Source organism: Daphnia pulicaria, chromosome 6 (assembly GCF_021234035.1).
Source record: "Daphnia pulicaria isolate SC F1-1A chromosome 6, SC_F0-13Bv2, whole genome shotgun sequence".
NCBI classification, from domain to species: Eukaryota; Metazoa; Arthropoda; class Branchiopoda; order Diplostraca; family Daphniidae; genus Daphnia; species Daphnia pulicaria.
In genome coordinates this window covers 2,002,818-2,025,136 of record NC_060918.1, presented here as the reverse complement: position 1 = coordinate 2,025,136, position 22,319 = coordinate 2,002,818, and the positions used below count along the sequence as shown (strand labels likewise).

At 38.5% G+C, this 22,319-nt stretch overlaps 2 protein-coding genes, 7 long non-coding RNA genes and 1 pseudogene across 20 annotated transcripts; 4 read left to right on the top strand and 6 right to left on the bottom strand.

Annotated features, from left to right (window-relative positions):
- Nucleotides 1-131: 131 nt before the first annotated feature.
- Nucleotides 132-1,598, bottom strand: LOC124343814 (vesicle-associated membrane protein 2-like). Its single transcript, XM_046797304.1, has 7 exons — nt 1,408-1,598; nt 1,246-1,298; nt 1,145-1,186; nt 938-1,084; nt 789-874; nt 668-723; nt 132-591 (listed from the first exon to the last, which is right to left on the bottom strand). The coding sequence occupies exons 1-6, from the start codon at nt 1,459-1,461 to the stop codon at nt 698-700; spliced, it is 408 nt and encodes a 135-aa protein (XP_046653260.1). The 5' UTR covers nt 1,462-1,598; the 3' UTR covers nt 132-591; nt 668-697.
- A 1,002-nt stretch (nt 1,599-2,600) lies between these two features.
- LOC124343846 lies at nt 2,601-5,185 on the top strand. Of its 8 annotated transcripts, XR_006919341.1 has the most exons (8): nt 2,605-2,676; nt 3,016-3,096; nt 3,160-3,294; nt 4,037-4,144; nt 4,290-4,495; nt 4,557-4,656; nt 4,760-4,818; nt 4,959-5,185. It is a non-coding gene; the product is annotated as an uncharacterized LOC124343846 (long non-coding RNA). The 8 variants fall into 8 exon arrangements; XR_006919344.1 differs by lacking the exon at nt 4,037-4,144 and having other exon boundaries at nt 2,606-2,676; XR_006919339.1 differs by lacking the exons at nt 2,605-2,676; nt 3,160-3,294 and adding an exon at nt 2,709-2,823.
- A 183-nt stretch (nt 5,186-5,368) lies between these two features.
- On the bottom strand, nt 5,369-6,296 carry LOC124343912. Its single transcript, XR_006919436.1, has 2 exons — nt 6,077-6,296; nt 5,369-5,991 (listed from the first exon to the last, which is right to left on the bottom strand). It is a non-coding gene; the product is annotated as an uncharacterized LOC124343912 (long non-coding RNA).
- A 134-nt stretch (nt 6,297-6,430) lies between these two features.
- LOC124343886 lies at nt 6,431-8,845 on the top strand. Its single transcript, XR_006919406.1, has 6 exons — nt 6,431-6,879; nt 6,991-7,193; nt 8,064-8,154; nt 8,224-8,312; nt 8,398-8,563; nt 8,759-8,845. It is a non-coding gene; the product is annotated as an uncharacterized LOC124343886 (long non-coding RNA).
- Nucleotides 8,846-11,173: 2,328 nt separating this feature from the next.
- Nucleotides 11,174-12,932, top strand: LOC124344475 (annotated as a pseudogene).
- A 2,825-nt stretch (nt 12,933-15,757) lies between these two features.
- Nucleotides 15,758-18,712, top strand: LOC124343844. Of its 3 annotated transcripts, none has more exons than XR_006919334.1 (7): nt 15,758-15,931; nt 15,999-16,147; nt 16,227-16,340; nt 16,423-16,533; nt 16,593-16,697; nt 16,771-17,018; nt 18,367-18,712. It is a non-coding gene; the product is annotated as an uncharacterized LOC124343844 (long non-coding RNA). The 3 variants fall into 3 exon arrangements; XR_006919333.1 differs by having other exon boundaries at nt 15,760-15,931; nt 16,204-16,340; nt 16,762-17,018; XR_006919332.1 differs by having other exon boundaries at nt 15,762-15,931; nt 16,762-17,018.
- LOC124343942 lies at nt 16,359-16,641 on the bottom strand. The gene is made up of 2 exons (XR_006919466.1): nt 16,551-16,641; nt 16,359-16,455 (listed from the first exon to the last, which is right to left on the bottom strand). It is a non-coding gene; the product is annotated as an uncharacterized LOC124343942 (long non-coding RNA).
- A 196-nt stretch (nt 18,713-18,908) lies between the features above and the next one.
- On the bottom strand, nt 18,909-20,236 carry LOC124343823. Its single transcript, XM_046797315.1, has 2 exons — nt 20,053-20,236; nt 18,909-19,958 (listed from the first exon to the last, which is right to left on the bottom strand). The coding sequence occupies exons 1-2, from the start codon at nt 20,117-20,119 to the stop codon at nt 19,696-19,698; spliced, it is 330 nt and encodes a 109-aa protein (XP_046653271.1). The 5' UTR covers nt 20,120-20,236; the 3' UTR covers nt 18,909-19,695.
- Nucleotides 20,237-20,296: 60 nt separating this feature from the next.
- LOC124343880 lies at nt 20,297-21,274 on the bottom strand. 2 transcript variants are annotated; one of them, XR_006919397.1, is made up of 4 exons: nt 21,053-21,274; nt 20,615-20,849; nt 20,410-20,565; nt 20,297-20,344 (listed from the first exon to the last, which is right to left on the bottom strand). It is a non-coding gene; the product is annotated as an uncharacterized LOC124343880 (long non-coding RNA). The 2 variants fall into 2 exon arrangements; XR_006919396.1 differs by having other exon boundaries at nt 20,298-20,344; nt 20,410-20,550.
- A 144-nt stretch (nt 21,275-21,418) lies between these two features.
- On the bottom strand, nt 21,419-22,237 carry LOC124343865. 2 transcript variants are annotated; one of them, XR_006919376.1, is made up of 3 exons: nt 22,197-22,237; nt 21,780-21,943; nt 21,419-21,686 (listed from the first exon to the last, which is right to left on the bottom strand). It is a non-coding gene; the product is annotated as an uncharacterized LOC124343865 (long non-coding RNA). The 2 variants fall into 2 exon arrangements; XR_006919377.1 differs by lacking the exon at nt 22,197-22,237 and adding an exon at nt 22,053-22,070.
- Nucleotides 22,238-22,319: the final 82 nt, after the last annotated feature.

Genomic DNA, 22,319 nt, shown 5'->3' with positions numbered 1-22,319 from the left:
AAAAAAACTGTGTCGTTCCCCCTGTTTTTATTTTTTAGTTCCCTGTACATACATATGAAAAAAAAAAAAACTTTCGTACGTGATGATAAAATCAGATTCACTCCCGTGTTTTTTTTTTTTTTTTTTGGGGGGGTTGAAAAGTTAGGAGAATATAGAACGAATCGGGGAAAAAAATGTAAGTTTCGTTGAATGATCAGCAGTTCGAGGGAAAATAAAAGAGCTGTGACCGGGTTGGATATGCTGGCGGGAGATGGAAGCCAATATGAGAGTGACACGATGTATAAAAATATGTGGAATACCATCGGTTCTGTATTCATCAATTGATATATAAACCGTGTAAAAGGTGAAATACAATGAGAAAATGATCAACCGTTCATCAAAGTGTTTGATACTTTTTTTTCATTTTTCTGTGACAGACATTATCAATCTCACTCGACTCGACAAGAAGGGGATTTATAGTAATCAAATATATATTTCAAATTGTCATCCATTCATCTGACTATAGTGTGCAAACCCCACCTTTCAATATTTCAATTGAATTGCGGATTTTGATGGACTCAACTTGTACGCCTAGCAATACCGGTCGACAGGCTTTTTTTTTTTAAATAATCAAAAACAAATTAATATAGCTGCTTCAGAGTAGCTCAGTTACAACGTATTTCAATACTTGGGGATATCTTGAAAATCTTCTTGCTGATCAATGGTATTTGACTGATAGCCACACTAGATTGGTTTGGAAAAAGATTTTAGATAAAAGTTGCAATGTTTAAAAATGCAGCACATGATACCTATCATAATTAGCACAACTAGACCGCAGAGTGATCCCAGAATAAGACGAGTTCTCATCTCTTTCCACCACATTGTTTTACGGAGCCTGCGTGGTGAGTAAAGGTTTTTGTTAAATATTGTAGACTAGTTGTTAAAAATAAAAGATTACCTCGAGGAAGCAGTGTGAAATTCATCAGAAGCACTTCTTAAATTTTCTGATCTCTCATTCAGCTCATCCAGCTGGTCACCTCTTGCAAACAGCTTATGCACATTCTCCTTCATAACGTTAGTGACCTCTTCCACCTGGGATTTTACCCTGTCAAAAGAAAAACAATTAGATCAACATGTAATTTGAATTCTCAAGATGTAAGCTTACTCTTTCAGCTTGTTGTTTGAAAATTGCCCTCCATCTTTTTTACTGGAAAAATTCAAATTTGAAATGAAACAAACTAATTTGAAATAGTAGAAATAGCTTACTTGAGCACGAAATCTTCATCACTATCATCAGACACATTATCTAGTAGCTGCTCCTGTAAAGGACAAGGATTCTTAGTTTTAGTATTTAAGTTACTCCCAAGTAACAACATATAGTTGTAAAGAATAAAGCTGACAAGTGAGTTTTTGGTAAAAACACTTTACTCTTTCAAAATCTGCTCCTTCACTCCTGCTTGGTCTAGTTGGTCTTCCAGACATAGCAGATATTAAAATATTTATGAACTTTCTTGAAATGTGGAAATAGGATCAAACTAACTTTAACTTTACAATAACTAGAGAAAAACAAAGCTGTCAATTAATTTCATCAAATATCTTCTGCTAAACGCCATCTATTGTCGACGACTACAACTGTGTACACATTCGTCAGCTGGGCTACAAGTAAAAGTAGCAAAAGAATAGCTGTTTGTAATTACTGTTTCATTTTTTTAAAAGAACATAGCATAGGATCTTCAATAACTCGCTAATTGCCGTAAAAAGACCATTTTTATATAAACAATTCGATTTTTAGTATATTCATGTGCGACTAATAGATGGCAAAAGTCTAAATCAGAGTATTTATGAAACCTGAACTCCTGAAGGTTAAATAATGATCAGAAATCTAACTTTAAACAATAATAAATAATAATAAAAAAAAACAATGTATGGGGCTTTTCACTCTTTAGACCAATACTGGCGTCGCCAGATCAATGTTAGCTTCATCTAGAGTTCTGAGCCTACGCTTTTTAGGACTCAAAGAACCGCTGTATTCAGTTAACCATGGATTAAGAATTTAACCGATTGGCTTACAAGTGTAACGTTGTAAAGCCATTTGAATACCTAGATGTAGGTCTTAGGATTTGAATGCAATACTTCCATGCTAACTTTCTTGCACCTCGTTAGATTCAATTGAAACCAACGATAGTCCATTCCATTGACGAGTTATTACCTCATTAATTGCTATTTTACTTATTTATTTATCGATCGGTGTGAAACAGCTATGTTCACCGGTGGAGTCGAACTCAGGTGTCAAAGTGCCCTTGCGATCACTAAGCCACGCCTTATCCGACTCACACACCCGACCTCCCATATTATATATATTAGTTTAGTTAGCGTATTTAACTTTCTTTTCAGTTTAGGCACATTTTATTATCTACTTGATTTTAAGATTCATTCTTTAAACGTCGTTTTTCTTTCTATCGTTAACATAAAAAAAAAAAAAAAAATTATGTGCTTTGCTCTTCTTTTTACATCGAAAGAAAACAAAAAGTTCGGATGTGACTACTAGATGGCAACTGCAAATTTAGTATATTAAAATATGGCTGGTAGGTGGCGTCATGGGCTCTCAGCCTTTCAGGACTCAGGGGGTAGTTAACAGTCGAGGAAAAATGGAGAAACAAGGAGAAACATGCCGAAACCCGAAACCGAAAGCCGAAAGTAAGCTCAAGGCCTCAAGCTTGACTAATTGTTTCTATTTTTTTAACTATTACAGCGCATTGTCTATCTATAAATTGTGGCCAATGGTGAAGTTGTTGTGCTAGGGGAAAATCATAAAATAAATCACTGAATCCAGTCAGCAGCATGGTAGGCCTATTGGAATCCTTTATCGTGGCAGCAGTGTCATTTTAGAAATTATTATGCAACCAGTGTCACGTCCTTTGAGCACGCTTTCAGAGTAAATGAGATTCTCATTTCGTTGTATGGGAGAGATCTATTTGTTTACACTCCATAACCTCCACACAGCCTATAATAACACTTCTTTTTCTCTTGTGCAAGGAATACGGTTTTTGAAGGACTAAGGACATCAAAAGTACCATCCCTATTGACAGAAACATCATTCATAGTCTTAATAACTAGGTAAGCTTGATTGTTGTTTTATGGATTGCCTCTTTTTCTTAATGTTGTTAGGGATTCAAATAGGATGAGACAGGGACACAAGCTTTGCATCAGCACTAGTTATATACTCATTTTGAAAATTTAAGGTTGCCCTTGTACATCTGCTTGTGCTCTTGAGCTTCCATAAAACTAAGCATAAAATTCAGCACGTGTCAAAAAGTGAGTATCCAAAAATCCCACATCTTTCTTTAGATTAAGCTATTTAATTTGGCATACCTTTAATTTTCCTTTAAAACTGACCTACCACAAACTGAAACCTTGATCAGTACGAGATGTGATCGTCCTAAACTGCATGGAGTAAAATACATTAAGCATTTAGTGTTAAGTAGCCTTAGCCCTATGGGTTAAGGAGTCGGATAGTTGAGGATCACCGGTTCTGGATGAGGCCAACGGGGATTGAAGTATTGTATACGTGGAAACACGTTATACATGGAAGTATGGAACCTGAACCGTAGGTACGAGTCCTTGGGTCAGATTCTCAAATTTTGTTGAACGTAAAGGGGGAAAATTAAACAAACATCTTTTCAAGTGTTTAAAATAAGTCCTTTGCTTATGGTTTCTTTTCTTTTGTTTAAACTTTAAGTAGACACATGAACATTATAGGGGTACCTTTGTAACTGGGTCGAACCCCTTTCCATGGAAAACTTTATTTTTTAAATAAAAATTTTGTTTTTATGGTTTGAATTGCGTCTCGGGGGCTTCCGCATTCTGAAAGAACATATCCAATCAATGTTTCGGCTTAAATATGAATTAAAATCGTGGAAGACCATGTAACGGACTGAGGAGAAGCGAGCCAAATTTAAGTAGCTCTAAATCGTATTGGCTACTAGCTAGGCGTTAGCGCTCTTGCCTAAAATTGCATCATGTTTGATCATTTATAAATCGGTGTAAACGAATCAAGGGAAAGGTAATACCGAGAACGGGGCGAGATCTGTCCAACCTTCGAAAACTCTTGTGGAAATCAAAGTCCGATTCTGCCAGGATGATTTTCGGAGTTGCAGTCAGGCAAGTGAGCGAAATGTGAACTAAGAGAAAATCGAAACTCAAATTTTGCTTGAAAAAATTATCACTAGATTATCGTTAACAATTTTTTGTTTACCAGCATTCATTTATTTTTTATTATTATTTTACGTATTTATTTTTATTTCATGTAGTTTCAATAGGAGCTTGACGAAATTACATCACCAATAGCCCTATTCGTTTTCGACACTGGAAAGACCGCCAAACGCCCGAAAATAACCATTTACGATGAATGACAATGCTTTCTTCACCAAGAAAAACCGTAAATATTTTTATCACTTTCAGTCCGTATTAATTACGTTACTGGAAAGTGTGGCATGACGTGCGACACGAGGTGGAGGTGATTATTGATTGTTTGGTGTTTTATAGTCTTTGTGCTGACACTCTTTACATCCTTGCAGGGCCAATGGAATCCATTTGTCTTGTGTAGCCGGCACTTTGATTCTGTAGAAAACATTTCTATTTTTAAAATGGAATCCTAGTAGTGACTTTTCTCTTACTGTAAGTACTAGTCGTATGAGTAGGCCTACTCCAGATTGTTTTTCGATTTAAAATCTTATCTTATGTATTTTGTAATACTATTTACAGTATGTGTGAAATTTAGGTTATATCGATCAGATTACTAGACTTCATGCACCTTGGACGTCAGAGTCTAACCAAGAGGTATCCTTTCATTTCTATCAGTAAAGCATTAAAAACAAATACATCCTTAGTCCTTTTGAACACTAAGGTCACGAGGCACGAAATAAGTCGGACTCTAATACTATGATTTGTTCTTCATTGCATCTTTTTGGACGTTTCAGGTTTTGCTTCCGGAGCAGAAGAGAAAGTCATTCGAGTTTTCGAAGCACATCACAATTTTCTACAGAAATTTGCCCGGATCTGTCGTATTCATCAGCCAATCCCAGAAAGTAATATTTTCTATCGACTTTCCCACATACCTATTCTAATTTTTATTGAAGCATGCTGGGTGTTCCTCAGGGTGATCCTGTTCAAGTCTTGTGTCTTTCCAATAAACCCGTTTACCATAGAGCCGAGCCAGAAGTTCCGAAAACTCCACATTAAAAAAATGTTTCTATTCTCCCTTCAGATTTATCCTTCGCAAATTTTTCGTGACTTAATCCAAGGGTGGAAACTGAGCGAAAGATTTCTAAAATTCAATGCCGATATTTGTGTGAGTGTTAAGTTCTTTAGATTTTTTTGTTTTATTTTACTTGTTTGTTATTTTACCCGAAGGGTTTCTGAGTGGATATTCGTTTTGCTGGTATGGGTAGTTTTAGCTTTTAGGTCTCAAGTGTAGTGCTAGATTACTGGTTAATTAGAAAATCAAAAGAAAAATGGGTTTTCACGTGAAAGCATTTCAAATTTCAATTCGAATTCTTGTCTAATTAAACCTTAATAATTAATGCCGTCAAAGAAATTTTCATTTTGCCTGCAAATCACGCAAAATTTATTGCAAGTTTTCTTGCTGGGTATCCGTATAATGTTAATGGGAAATCAATAAATAGCTAGTAGAGTAGTAGTTGAGAAAATTTGTCATTCGAAAATGCGCAGGATACAGTTAATAATTTATTGTATGATTATGATTAATGGTTGAACTGGATGTATAATAATATAGATAGCAAATGTTTTTGGTTTATGAAAATGCAGCGACTTGCTGAAAATTGAAATTTGAAGAGAAATACTGTTGACGTAGTTTTGGCTCAGCTTTGTCGCGGCATGAGCCCCACTCTACGACGATGACTTATCTTAAAGCAACACAACGACGAATCGGACATTTACCATTGAAATGGATATCATTTCCTGGGAGTGTCCAAGGGCTTCAGTTCTCTCAGACTACGAGTTAGCAATTGAAGTTAAATTTGAAGGATGAGTGAACTGCTTGCTCCATTTAATGTAATGCTAAACAAAAGAAACTGACCTTGATTTTGGGACTAGCTAGTCGAAATCAGAATATTCATTCTTCATTTGCACATCGAAAACTGGTGAGATCAAAGTGGGACGTCAAGACTAGTTAGTGAATCTATTTTTCCTATTTTTTCTTGTCGTTACAATCGACAGCTGCCGTTCCACTACATTGTTTTGACATTTTTCGTCTGTTGCCAGTGTTGCCGAAATCATGTCACTAATCAGAATGATCTCGCAATTCTGCCCGATGATCCGATATTTAATTCGATAATCGTTCAACGTGCAAAAAATTGCATTTGGTAGAGGCAGAGTGCTGTTGGAATGTCAAACGTCAAACATCCATTGAAAGTAAAAAAAAAAAAAAAAAAAAGCGGATGAGATGTGAGCTGTGGTCGTTCGGCTTATTTTTAGCTCCACCTATCTAGTGTAACTTGCTTGAACAAGCGGCCTAGGAAGAGATAACTGTTCTAGCCGTAGACACCAATCTTTGTTAAGAGATCGGATGCCCAGTCTCTTCGCCTACATTGATAAGGTATCTGATCGCATGTGACTTCAGACAACCTTATTCACCAGACCGACCACTGCAGACATCCCTCGGGTGTGGAAACGATTATACTCACCAGGGGAATCGAACTCACGGTCTCAAAGTGCTTCGTTTACTATGTGACGCGTTGTCCGACTCACCCACCCGACCCGCTATCGTTTTACATTAATAGTTGTACTGTATTTTAAACATTGATGTGGCATGTTCATCTGGCTATCAACTCCCAACGACTCTTGTATGGTCATTTTTAGCATTTAATCCCAAAACAAAGTGTAATTAGATTTTTGTTTTTAATTCGCATTTTTTTTAAAACTTCCTTTCTAAATAAGAAGTCCTTTCGAGTTTTAACTTAATGACGTGACGGCTCAATTTGACAATTTCAGCTCAAGAAATTACGAAAATTATAAGAAAAAAAAATTTAGTAAGGACTGGGGCAAGGACATTACCCAATTTTGGCAACATTGGTGCAACAATTAATCGTCGTCTGCCGTTTCAATTTGGAGTTTGGTGTTTGGACACCCGAGGAGGAGAGAATCTACAAGAAAACCAAACATCCAAGATTCCAAGTCTTCCTTAAAAATTACTGGTAAATATGTCAGTGAAAACTAAGAAAGCCTGGTGGTGTTTAATCTAACAAACTTTTACATCGGAATACCAAAAAAAAAATTGCTCGTGATATTTGGGAGTACCACTTACGTTTTCCTAATGGTGGTCTCGCTTGAAACCATGCAGCAATCACATCTATAAGAACTATTAGTTCACATGGGAAGGACTTTTATCAATTGTAAATTGTATTCAGATGAAAATTGCAAATGTGTTATTCCGCTAAGAGGATCCCCTAAATTTCACTTGGGTTATTATTATTATTATAATTAGCAGCACAAGGCTATTGTTCCCTGATTAGTTCCGTAAAGGACTCAAGAAAATTTAGTCTGCTTTCGTCATTACCAAACATTGCAAAAAAACTGAGCATCGTGGACTCGTGGTGGGGCATTGCATTGTGTAAAACCCACAAGTTTTCAAGTGCCTTTGATCCTTTGATCAAGCAGCTGTGCATAGGCTTTTGCAAAGAAATGAGGGTTTTAGTGCTAAATAAAAAGAAGTATTAGAATTTTACCAAGCTAATATCTTGTGCAGACATCAGAGAACCCCATATGAAGTGAACACTAGTAAGGGTGTAGCAGTTTTGGACAGCAACATTTGGACTTCCGTCATGATTACTGTTGTTGGGCTATTGTGTTTCTCCCCCACTCCTTCCCAGATGTTGGAATATGGTTATTTATGATTAGTATTTCCATTCAGAATTTCCAATGAAACACTTGGTTAGCACTGTAAATGCATAAATCATTTAGAATATTATTATTGTTACACCTTAGCATTCTATTTCATAGAAACTAATCATGTATAAGATTTAAACCTAGCTTCCATATGATTTGCCTATTGTACCAACATGCAGAATTCAGTTGGTGAATTGAATTCAGGAATGCCCTTGTTGCACCATTGGATTGGATTGGATCGGAATGCATAGCTGTCTTTCTTTGGCACAGGTAGAATTTTTTGTAAATGTATTTTCTTTTACTGTGCTTCATTTCACATTTTTATATTTTATGAATTAGGGAAGGGCATTTATTGCTTCAACCCATGTGCATGTGCTTCAGTTAATCTTGATGTGGTTGTGCGGCCTTGCTATTGCTAGATACTTGGGGTCTGAAATGCTACATCTCTCCCAATTTGCAAGTGATTACTTATTTAACTTTTTAAACCATTTTCTAATTTGTCTGAAAAATGAGAGTAATTTTCCTGCCTGTGGCTGTCAGGCAGCAGCAGCATTTAATTCGAGTTTTCACTAACTTTGACATCAGTTAACAGTTAATCTAACATAATCTAACAGTTAACCAAGATCTCTCGGTTCGTGTGAGCATGTGGACATGCATTTGTAATGTGTATTATTACCAGGTAATGTGTATGTGTATTTAGATTCAATATTAACTGTTAACTGATGTCAACAATGTTGATTAGAAGTCTAATAATTTTATTTTTTCATAACCCCGTAACCCATAACCCCATCTGTTAGTATTATGAATTTTTATGTTGAAAAATTTAAGGAAAGTCTAAAATAACAAACTAAATAATATCTATGTTCTGTCATAGAGAAGAGCTCTGCTGGGTGCTGGAGTAATCTAGTCTCCATCGCACTTGACTCATTTCATTTTCTGGATTTCTTAGGGTGACTACACTTGGCATGTAAGTGAATGTAATTCTGTCATTCATTTTTTTCTTCTTCTTCAATTTGTTAGTAAGTTAATGACCGAGAGAATACGCCCTACCGACTGTGAACATCAGAAGGGTGTCAGCATCTCTACGACATAGACTTAGCGCTGACATCGAACATCGAAAATCTTGTTTACTGTAGATTTACTCTTTGTAAATTTTCTTGTATCAAAATAGTTTTGAGGGACTGCTTAATTCAACTTTACTCCTGTCAATGTGTTGCAACATTATTAATCTAGCTGTTCCCTAATAGTAATTTCAGTTTGTAAAATATTAGGTTCAACAGCCAGGTGAAATCTCTTCTTCGTTGGTGTCCAACACAACACATTTCTAACAAGGCTCAACTGTGTGCAAATCATGAATATGGATTGATCATGTGTTTAGAAACTTAGATAAGGTTGCAGAGGAATATTTTCATAAAAGCCGACTGTCCTTCAAACGGTTCGAAATGGAAGACTTACTGGATTTACTCAAACGAGTCCAATGACTCAAATTTAAAATTGGTATAAAGTAAGTAAAGTTTAAGCTTTTGATATTCATTTTGATATTGGTTTTTGTAGACCTATCCCCAGCAATGTCAACCTGCAGAAAGAAAAAGGCCAGTTTCTATGGCCTTCAGACTCGAAGGTCGCGGAGATAATTACCTAAAACTGGCATGGGGTGGTGTAGAGGTTGGGTGAGAATGACACGTGTTTCAACATAATCAAGCATGTGCAATAGCCGTAAGGGTAAGCTATTTGGTATTCATTTTGATATTGGCTATTGTAGACCCATCCCCATTCAACGTCACCTGCAGAAGGAAATGCCAGTTTGCATTTCAATCGAAGGTCATGGAGATCATAACGTAAAAGGTGTCATGTAGTGGTAAGAGGTTGGGTGAGAACGGGACGTTTTGCATCATTATCAAGAAGGTAAAATAGCCGCAAGGCTTAAGACGAGGGGTGATAAAAAGTCGTATAAAAGGCAAGAGAAAAATTGACAGGGATCAGTCGAGCGAGTATCTCCGACACGGTAACATCTGCATTCTGCGTCGTAATTATATCAGTTCGCAATCATGAGTAAATATTCATTTTTATTTTGAGTCGCAAATCTATTCTTTCTTGTGTTTAGTTGTTTATACGACTAGTTACATTCAAAAAATAATTTCCAATTGTTTATTGCATAGTTAATCATGGTGTTGTGTTGCTGTTGGGTGTTGTATCGTTGATGTCGACCACGAGAGAAAATCTTACGAAAGGAAAGAGAAAGGGCAACAGAAGTTAATCGAGTGAGCACCTCCGACACGACAACAACTGCATTCTTCGTCGTATTACCAGGTCGCAATCATGGGTAAATATTTGTATTTTAACGTGGAACTTTGTATCAAATAATTTTTTTCTGTTTGATAATATGTCCGTTATTGTTGAATATTGTCCATTCAACTTTGGCGTCGTGCAGCTATTGGTTGTTTCGTCGATGGCTGGGTGGACGGCTGGTGTACCGATGCCCCTGGATATGGTGGATATCAAACCGCAACGCCGCCGCCAAACTACACAACAACATACGCAACGGCCAGTTACTACACCGGGGTTGCGCAATATGGTTTACAGTTAAATCACCAAGGATGAAGATTATTACACCAAAACTTGTGCTGCTCTCCGATTTACACTACCAAAGTGCTAGAGAACTACACCGAGGCTCCTAAGTACTACACCACCAAGGCACCTGAGACTACGCAACTACGTATGCTGCCCCAACCTACGACACCGAGGCTTCAGCTTATTACATACACCACCAAAGCTGTCGAATACTACACAGGAGCGTCCAAGTACGATAGAAATCAGTCGAGTGAGCTTCTCCGACACCCAACACGGCAGCCCTGAAGTTTCGAATAAACTTCGCTTCAAACAGTGGAACGACAAACAGTGAAGGTGAGCTCTTTATTATTGTAACTTGTGGAACATGTACTAATGACTTGTTTTCCTTCCTTGTCTGTTTTTCGAACATGACGAATTCTACTGTAATCGCGTCGAATTGAAAAGCGAAGATAACACATTCGTACGTGTACACCGCGTCGTTAAACTTGACATTGTTGGTCGGAAAGCCGAACTTGACGATGGCCGTACCATCACCTACGACGAGTGCGTTATTGCCACAAGTAAACATATTATTCCAAACGAAATTTGTCTTTAAAAGTCTCAATGATTACACCTCTATGGAACGTTGAATAACTTTTATAATCTTCCTGCTCGATAGTATCTGAGAGTCTATTTAAACTGCTAGCAATTCAGTTCTGTGGTTACGAATCCCTCTAAAATGGCCTTCATTTTCTTGTTAGGTGATAAACGAAAATCTTTTCCAATCCCTGAGCGGTGATGTGAAGATGCCCACGAGCACGTAACGCTGTTCCGCAACATCGATGGCGGTAACATAGGCCGAGTTCTCCCTTAATATTTGAGCCAATGGACAACCGAGAAGGTGAAAGCGCAAGGTGTTAATGTGTTGCCCAAAGCCTAATGTTGAAGGTGCAATTTTGAAAGACTACAAGGTCGCATTGACCTTAAACGATGGTCAAAAGGTAAACAGTTATTTCAGTGCATGTTTTACCGATGTTAATTATAACCTAGAATTCATTTCAGCAGATTTAAACTGACCATTTCGTCGCTGTTATCGGTTGGGACGCAAACACGGATTTGGCTGTCGCTTCTGGTTTGGAAATATATTCCAATTTTGGTGGTTATCGAGTCAATGCTGAGCTTGAAGCACGACCAAACGTCTGGTTGGTAGGAATCCTTGAACAATTTATTTCATATTAATTGGAATACTTGTGATTAAAACTAAACCAACATTGACTGCTCTGATGTTGTTGTTAGATAGTATATGAAGTTCTTGTTGAATTCGATTCTAATTATTGGTTTTGTACTTTATTTTTTATTAGGCTGGAGATGCTGCGTTCTTTTGTGATATCAAATTGGTTCGTCGTCGTATGGATTATCATCACAATACTGTTGTATAAGGTCGGTTGGCTGGAGAGAACAAAACTGGCAACGAAACATCGATGAACAACTGCGTGCACCGTCACCAAGTGCATTCTTCGTCGTATTATCAGTACGTAATTGGGTAAATATTCTGTTTCATGGAGTTTGTATCAATTATTTGTTTTTTATCTGTTAATGTACCATATTGAATATTAATGTTCAAATCTTACCGCCTAGTTGATTATAGTTCTCGTTTTGTTGCCGTTTGTCGTGTCGTTGAAGGCTGGGTCGATCACTGGTGTACTGATGTCTCCTGGGTATGGCGGATAACAAAGCACCACGCCGCCGCCTTCACATAACGCCGCCTTTACTATACAACGACAACATTCGCACCAACCGGTTACTACATCACCAAGGCTGCAGAGTATTACACCGCAGCTAATGCTGCCCCGAGCTAAATCACCAAAGATCTTGAGTACTACACCACCAAGTCACCGGAGTACTACACCGCGGCTCCAACTTAGTACACCACCAAAGAGGATGAGTACTACACCGAGCCGCCCAAGTACTACACCACCATGGCTCCAGAGTATTACACCACAACTTGTGCTTCCCCGAGCCACTACACCGAGGCCCCGAAGTATTACTCTGCCCCAAGCTACACAACTACAACTGAGACGGCCAAGTATTACGCAGTCCCGACTAACTACACAGCGGCTGCTCCTTCATACTACGTTGAACCGGAATACTACACCGAGGCTCCAGTTTACTACACCACAACCTACGCTACACCTAGCTACTACACCGAGACCCCTAAGTACTACAATACCAAGGCACCTGAGTATTGTACCACTACTTACGCTGCTCCGACCAACTACACCGAAGTTCCGAAGTATTACTCTATCCCGTGTACTACAACACTAAGGCACCTGAACATTACACCACACCCTACGCTTCTCCAACTTACTACAGGGACGCTCCTAAATACTAGAGTCGAATTTTCAATTATAATAACTATGTTCAGATTTGTCGGTCACACCTTAATAATTACTAGTCACTGAGAAGTGTTGTTGATCTTTAATGAGAAAATATTTTTTTTTACCTGGGTAATCATTGTGTACGACTTGTCTTGCCACCTAAAAGCCTTTGACATTGCGACGTTTTCTGATTTTTGGTGGATCTTTCCTATTTCGCATGTGTTATGTACGCGTCTAAGAAATTAACAGCATGTTGTAGGTGATAATTGCTCTAGTCGCTCTGCATTCCGGCATGTTTTAGTGTTTGGACGAACTCCATTTACAGGGCAAGTTACGAAAGAGACGTATTGTGGTGTTTACTAAAAATTTTTGATGTTCATAGCTCTGTTTTTAACTGAAGTTGGCGTAACAAGAGTTGCAGATAGTGTTTGTTTTCATAGATGTTTATTTAAAGGGTTTGGAGTTGATCAGTCACTTGCCTATAACTTATGTAAAAGAGTTGTAAAAAATAAACAAGTCGTGAACTAAACATTTTTTTTATTACAAATTATGTAACACAGCAAACAAAAACATTGAAAAGAATTGCTTTATTGCCCCACCTCCACCCACAATTCCACCACATTTTACAATCACATACCTACACTTAAGTTAACCCGTTGGCTGCCACGCCATACAACCCGTAGGTTGTACTCTACTACTCTACGCGCCACGTCTGAAGGATCCGTGACCAAAGTGGGACTTGCCATTGCTGACAAGTCCGGGCTGACACGGTGACAGGAGAATCCATCACCGTATCGACAAGGGGGAAGTCCCTATGGTGCATTGCCTAACAGGCTTGCCTTGCGGCAAAGTTTGGGCTTGGCGACATTCCGACCTCGCGGCATGAAATCCACGAGGTCGACCAGCACCAGCGCGGCCCGTGCAAAGGAACTAGGGGAGAACGAAGGCGTGGCAGACAACGGGTTACCTAACACTAACACATATTACCAACAACAAATGATGATCCGCGCTGACACTTTGGAGATACCGGCGACGTTATGGTGTCCATCTTCTCGAAATTTCCTCTGAATTACCTGAATAAAGATAAAACAATTCTTTTTTACTGACATACCAATAAAAGTTACATAATACAGAAAGAAACAATAATCAGGTTTTTTAGATCAAAGATTTAAATATGCAATTTTTTAAAGTTTAAATCAAGCTTGCAATGTTGAGAACTACAAACAGAACAGAGCTCACTTGCTAGTCTTAAAAAAAAATTCCGGAAGTATACCGGAAGTAACCACAGCGCCTCAACCATTGGGCTGTCGTCAAATTAAACCACATATTCGTGATCCCCATGAAATTTGGGGTCGATTAGGTGTGATTTAACGAAATCCAAAATTTGGCCAAAATCGAGAATTTTCCTGAACTATATAGTTCAGGAAAATTTTCGAAACCGGAAGTACGAATACGTAAAAAACAAAACATGAACTTTACCACAAATTTGACGAGGATCACGAATTTGTGGTTCTTTCGTACGTCAGATGAATATTTACTAAACTACTGACAGAAATGAGTAAACCGGAAGTAGAAAAAAAATCAAATATCGAAAATCTAACAAGTGAGCTTTGTTGGGGGAATAGTTATCGTTCGTTATTACTAAATATTTCAACAAAATAACTGCCAATAAATGTTGAAAAAGATGTGCAAAGTAACTGAAACTGACTGTTTTGACAGCTACAAATTTGCAAAAAGCCATCTAGCGTTAGAAAAAAGAAACGTCGAAGTAAAACTTTGCTTACGCGCAAGAAGGGCCTGATTTTGGAATTATAACACAGACACAGACTTTAACGCAACTAGACTATTGGTAGAAAACCTAAGAATATAAGTCAATTGTTGGGTACCTAGGCATAATCCCGTGGTGAGTGACTGCAGGTGTGGAACAGCAAAGGGTAGCGACCACTGAAGTGTTCCAACTTTCGGTGAAGTAAGATAAGTTGTAGCAGCAAAAGCAGTGAAGCTAGATGAGCGTACGTCGGGAAGTTAAGGATGGAGCAGAAGGTTGCTGGATGTCCGTCCTCCTTCATGGGCGAAGGTCAGCATTGGCTTAAGGATCTATTACATGCTCTGTAAAAAAAAATGTATTGCATTAATGAATTGAAAATATAACAGTTAATAAAGCATTTCAATCTTTACCTATACTAACAAGCACACTGAAGTTTTCATCATATAAAACCGCAAAAATGGAAATCACAGCAACCAACAGCCTTACTCCTTAGGTTGAGGTAAATTTCCTGATGCTAAAGAAAGTGTCATGAAGTATTCCAGTAGCGTGGTGATAGGTTATGTTGATGCTTACCTTTACCATACGGGTGAATGGTGCTGAATTTAGTAAGGCATTTGACGTGGTGTGGTTGGTGTGGTAGCAGTAATGGGGAAATACCTTGTCTCCACACATTTGTATTCGACGATATGTGAGCTTCACACATGAGTTTTAGGCTTTTGACAACATGATGGGTCTATTGGAAGGAAGTGACTGAGCGCTAAGTCAACTTTTTGGAATGACTGACAGTATGCAATTATGCATCTAAAATTTGAAGAAAAAAGTTGGTACAGTATAAAAAATAAGGAAATTAGGTCAAGATAAACCTACATATGATACGAAGTTCAATTTGGTATATGAAATCACAGGAATATAATCACAGGAAGTATTCATCAGCTATAAGTTGTTTCGCCGTTTTCGCCTCGTTTCGCGATGTAAAAACAACAAGGGCGACACTAGCGACATCTGGTAATGAGTTTTGAAATTTGAATCCTAACTTGGTTAATATTATTAAAAATACCCGACCGACAATAGAACCCCACCGACAATAGAACCCCAATATTTTATTTAAAATACCTGACAATTGAACTCCAGTGCTCGACAGTAGAACTCCACACGCGACAATAGAACTCCGATAATTTGAGCTGCGACTGTGCAACCAACTTAGGATTCAAAACTCATTACCAGATGTCGCCAATGTCGCCTTTGTTGTTGTTACATCGTGAAACGAGGCGAAAAGGGCGAAACAAAATTGTAGCTAATATGTACATATATTCCTGTGATTTAAATTACCAAATTGAATTTCGTGCTATGTGTAGGTTTATCTTGACTTAGTTATCCTTATTCCTTATACTGTAACAACTTATTTCTTCAAATTCTAGATGCATAGGCCTACTGTCAGTCATTCCAACAAGTTGACTTAGCGCTCAGTCAATTTCCATCCATTAGGCCCATCATGCTGTCAAAGGCCCAAAACTCATGTTTGAAGATGAAGACCACATGTAGTGGAATACAAATCTGCCGAGATAAGGTATTTCCCCATGACTGCTACCAGACCATTACAATTCATATTTTCATAAAACATAGGTATTCTTGTTCATGAACCATAGGATCTTTTCTGAATCTTTCAATTTTGGTGGTGTACCCTGCCAGGCTGCCACAGCATGTTTGTTATGTATGTTTTTACTTCTGTTTTAGAAGACAACCCAGCTATTAAGAGATAGGTAGAGTTATATTTCTCTTAGGTAAATTTGTGTAAATTTGTAACTAATGTAGAGAATTTCCTTGTCCCATTCCCACTTACAGTTTCAGAGACATGAAGCGTGTGAAGTGAATAACCTGCCATGTGTATGAACATGTACCAGATCTGCTTGATGAAAGTCAAATGCCTACTAAATTCATCACCCATATGATAAGGTAAGCATCAGTACAACCTATCACCACGCTACTGCAATACTTCATGACACTTTCTTTAGCACCAGGAAATTTATCTCAACATGTGGAGTAATGCTGTTGATTGATGTGAATTTAATTTTTACGGTTTTTTCATCATGAGCATTTCAGTGTGCTTATTAGATCAGGTAAAGATTGATATGCTTTATTCATTGTTATATTTTCATTAATGTAAAACATTTATTTTTACAGAACACGCAGTTTCTTAATGGAATCGTGTGCTCCTGGCACGGAGATTCTTGTGCCAATGCTGACCTTTGTCCATGATGGAAGAGAGACTTCCAACAACATTCTTCTTCATCCTTATCTTCGCGACGCACGCTCATCTAGCTTCACTGCTTTTAAACACAATTTGTTTTACTTCACTGGTGACTTGGCGAGTTTCTGGACCACTTCGCTACCCTTTGCTGTTCCACACCTGCAGTCACTCACCACGGGATTATGCCTAGGTACCCAACAATTGACTTATATTCTTAGGTTTTCTACCAATAGTCTAGTTGCGTTAAAGTCTGTGTCTGTGTTATAATTCCAAAATCAGGCCCTTCTTGCGCGTAAGCAAAGTTTTACTTCGACGTTTCTTTTTTCTAACGCTAGATGGCTTTTTGCAAATTTGTAGCTGTCAAAACAGTCAGTTTCAGTTACTTTGCACATCTTTTTCAACATTTATTGACAGTTATTTTGTTGAAATATTTAGTAATAACGAACGATAACTATTCCCCCAACAAAGCTCACTTGTTAGATTTTTTATATTTGATTTTTTTTCTACTTCCGGTTTACTCATTTCTGTCAGTAGTTTAGTAAATATTCATCTGACGTACGAAAGAACCACAAATTCGTGATCCTCGTCAAATTTGTGGTAAAGTTCATGTTTTGTTTTTTACGTATTCGTACTTCCGGTTTCGAAAATTTTCCTGAACTATACAGTCGCGGCTGAAAGTTTCTATACGTGTAGCTCAAAAATACGCCTTTTTACTGTGTATTGGCGGATGGTGTTAGCCTATGGTAGAGGTTGAGCTACCTTATTTGCTCGTTTCTTTATTTTTTACCGCCCTTCTTTACTTAACTCTTCCTCTTAACATCGATTACTAATTTACCCGCGATAACGCAAACTTAACGCAATCCTATTGCCTTATGCTAAAATGACACCAATCGATGCAGAAATTGTCACAGCAACAACCTGATCAATCCCCTGTCATATCACCCTTTAATTTAAGAGCTATTGCTCGAATATTGGGCATTGATGCAACTGTCTGATTATCGGCCACGGTTACCCATAGTTTAGAAAGCCGCGCCAACAAATCATTGTCGGAGGTGTAAGGGGGTAGGGGGTAAAACTTGAGAAAATCGAGCAAATAAGGTAACTCAACCTCTACCATAGGCTGACACCATCCGCCAATACACAGTAAAAAGGCGTATTTTTGAGCTACACGTATAGAAACTTTCAGCCGCGACTGTATAGTTCAGGAAAATTCTCGATTTTGGCCAAATTTTGGATTTCGTTAAATTACACCTAATCGACCCCAAATTTCATGGGGATCACGAATATGTGGTTTAATTTGACGACAGCTCAATGGTTGAGGCACTGTGGTTACTTCCGGTTTACTTCCGGATTTTTTTAAAAAGACTAGCCAGTGAGCTTTGTTCTGTTAACAGTTCTCAGCATTGCAAGCTTGATTTAAACTTTAAAAAATTGCATATTTAAATCTTTGAGCTAAAAACCCTGATTATTTTTTCTTTCTGTATTATGTAACTTTCATTGGCATGTCAGTAAATAAGAATTGTTGTCTCTTTATTCAGGTAATGCAAAGGAAATTTCGAGAAGATGGACACCATAACGTCGCCGGTATCTCCAAAGTGTCAGCGCGGATCATCATTTGTTGTTGGTAATATGTGTTAGTGTTAGGTAACCCGTTGTCTGCCACGCCTTCGTTCTCCCCTAGTTCCTTTGCACGGGCCGCGCTGGTGCTGGTCGACCTCGTGGATTTCATGCCGCGAGGTCGGAATGTCGCCAAGCCCAAACTTTGCCGCAAGGCAAGCCTGTTAGGCAATGCACCATAGGGACTTCCCCCTTGTCGATACGGTGATGGATTCTCCTGTCACCGTGTCAGCCCGGACTTGTCAGCAATGGCAAGTCCCACTTTGGTCACGGATCCTTCAGACGTGGCGCGTAGAGTAGTAGAGTACAACCTACGGGTTGTATGGCGTGGCAGCCAACGGGTTAACTTAAGTGTAGGTATGTGATTGTAAAATGTGGTGGAATTGTGGGTGGAGGTGGGACAATAAAGCAATTCCTTTTAAAGTTTTTTGTTTGACATGTTTCGTAACTTGTAATAAAAAAATGTTTAGCATTTGACTTGTATATTTTTGTGACTGATGATCTTCAGATTTTTCAAATAAATTGCTGTGACAAACCAAACATTATCTACAACACCTTTTTTACCCCAACTTAAGTTAAAAACAGAACTATTAACATCGAAAATTTTTAGTTAACACCACAGTACATTTCTTTCGAATCTTGCCCTGTAAATAAAGTTCGTCCAAACACTAGAACATGTCGGAATGCAGAGCGACTAGAGAAATAGCCACCTTCAACATACGAAATGGGAAAGATCCAATCAAAATCAGAAAACGTCGCAATGTCAAGGCTTTTAGGTGGCAAGAGAAGTCGTACAAAATGATTACCCAGTTAAAAAAAATTCTATTTCTCTTTTAAAGATCAACAATTCCCAGTGACTAGTAATTATTAAGATATGACCGACAAAAATGAACATGATTATTTAAATTGAAAATTCGACTTGAGTATTAAGAAACGTCCATGTAGTAAGTTGGAGAAGCGTAGGGTGTGGTGTAATATTCAGTTGCCTTAGTGGTGTAGTAAATCGGGATAGAGTAATACTTCGGAGCTTCGGTGTAGTTGGTCGGAGCAGCGTAAGAAGTGGTATAATACTCAGGTGCCTTGGTAGTGTAGAACATAGGACCCTCGGTGTAGCAGCTATGTGTAGCGTAGGTTGTGGGGTAGTAAACTGGAGCCTCGGTGTAGTATTCCGGTTCAACGTAGTACGAAGGAGCAGCCGCTGTGTAGTAAGTCGGGGCTGCGTTTTACTTGGCCACCTAAGTTATAGTTGTCTAGCTTGAGGCAGAGTAATACTTCGGGGCTGCGGTGTTGTGGCTCGGGGAAGCATAAGTTGTGGTGTAATAATCTGGAGCCTTGTTGGTGTAGTAATTGGGCGACTCGGTGTAGTAACCGGTTGTTGCGAATGTTGTCGTTGTGTAGTAAGGCGGCGGTGTAGTGCCTTGGTATCCACCATACACGGGAGACATTGGTACACCAGTGATCGACCCAGACTTCAACGATACGACAAACGGCAACAGCACAACCCCGTCATCAACTATGCGGTAAAAAATTTAAACATCAATATTCAATATGGTACATCAACAGATAAAAAACAAATAATTGACAACTCCATAAAACAGAATATTTACCCGATTGCGTACTGATAATACGAAGAAGAATGCACTTGGGTAGAGTACACTGCAGTTGTTCATCCATGTTTCGTTGACGGTATTGTTCTCTCCAGCCAATCACCCTGATACAACAGCAAAGTGATGATATTCCATACGACGACGACCCAATTTTATATTACAAAAGAAGGTAGCATCTCCAAAATAAAAAAAAATAAAGTCCAAACCCAATAATTAAAATCTAATTTAACAAGAACTTTATATTATCTAACAACAAACATCAGAGCAGTCATTGTTGGTCAAGTTTTAAGCACTAACAGTTACAATAAGTTTTATGCAATAAAATCAATATGAAATAAAATGTTCAAGGATTCTTACCAGCCAGATGGTCGATCGTGCTTCGAGATCGGTATTGACTCGATAACCACCAAAATTCGAATCTATTTCCAAACCAGAAGCGACAGCCAAATTCGTGTTTCCGTCCCAACCGACAACAGAGACAACATGGTCAGTTTAAATCTGCAGAAATGAATTCTAGATTTTAATTAACATCGCTAAAACATGTACTGAAATAACTGTTTACCTTTTGACCATCGTATAAGGTCAATGCGACGTCGTCGTCTTCCAAAATTGCAGCCTCAACATAAGTTTTGGGCAACACATTAACACTTTCCGCTTTCACCTTCTCGGTTGTCCATTGGTTAAACATTTAGAGAACTCGGCATGTGTTAGCGCCATCGATGTTGCGGGACAGCGTGACGTGCTCGTGGACATCTTTAAGGGCACCGCTCAGGGATTGGAAAAGATTTGTTTACCACCTAACAAGAAAATAAAGGCTATTTTTAGAGGAATTCCTAGAACTAATTCTATTCGTAGAACTAATTCACAGAAATAAATTGCTAGCAGTTTAAATAGACTCATACTATCGAACAAGAAGACTATCAAACTTATTCAACATGTCGTTAAGGTGTAATCATTAAGGCTTTTAAAGACGAATTTCGTTTGGAATAAAAATGTTTACCTGTGGCAATAACGCACAAGGCGTAGGTGATGGTACGGCCATCGTCAAGTTCGGCTTTCCGACCAACAATGTCAAGTTTAACGACGTGGTGTACACGTGTTATCTTTGCTATTCAACTCGACGTAATTGCAGTAGAATTCGTCTTGTTCGAAAAACAGACAAGGAAGGAAAACAAGTCATTAGTACATGTTCCACAAAATTACAATAATAAAGAATACATCCTCACTCTTAGTCGTTCCACTGTTTGAAGCGAAGTTTATTCGACAGCTTTGGTGGTGTAATAAGCTGGAGCCTCGGTGTCGTAGGTTGGGGCAGCATACGTATTTGTGTAGTCTCAGATGCCATGGTGGTGTAGTACTTGGGAGCCTCGGTGTAGTACTCTAGCGCTTTGGTGGTGTAGCTTGGGGAGCAGCACAAGTTGTGGTGTAATAATCTGGATCCTTGGTGGTTTAACTGTAAACCCAACAGTGCAACCTCGGTGTAGTAACTGGCCGTTGCGTATGTTGTTGTGTAGTTTGGCGGCGGCGTTGCGGTTTGGTATCCGCCTTATCCAGGAGACATTGGTACAACAGTGGTCGACCCAGCCATCGACGATACAACAACCAATAGCAGCACGACAGCATAGTTAACCAGACTAAATTAAATATTCAACAATAACGGACAGATTATCAAATAGAAAAAAATTAAAATTGATACAAAATTCCACGTAGAAATACAGAATATTTACCCGCGATTGTGACCTGATAATACGACGAAGAATGCAGGTGTTGCCGGGTCGGAGATGATCACTCGATTGACTTCCGTTGCCCTTTTTCTTTCCTTTTAAAAGATTTTCTCTCGTGGTCGACATCAACGATACAACACCCAACAGCAACACAACGCCATAATTAACTATGCAATAAAATAAACAATTGGATATTATTTTTCGAAGATAACATATCAACGACTCAAAACAAGATAGAATAGATTTATGACTCGAAATTAAAAATGAATTATTTACCCATGATTGCGAACTGATATTACGACGAAGAATGCAGCAGTTGCCGTGTTGGAGTTACTCACCCAACTGATCCCAGTCAACTTTTCTCTCGCCTTTTATACGACTTTTTCTCACCCCTTCTCTCAAGCCTTGCGGCTATTGGACCTTTTTGATAATGATGAAAAACGTCCCGTTCTCACCCAACCTCTACACCACTTTACGACACCTTTTACGTAATGATCTCCATGACCTTCGATTGAAATGCAAACTGGCCTTTTCTTCTTTAGG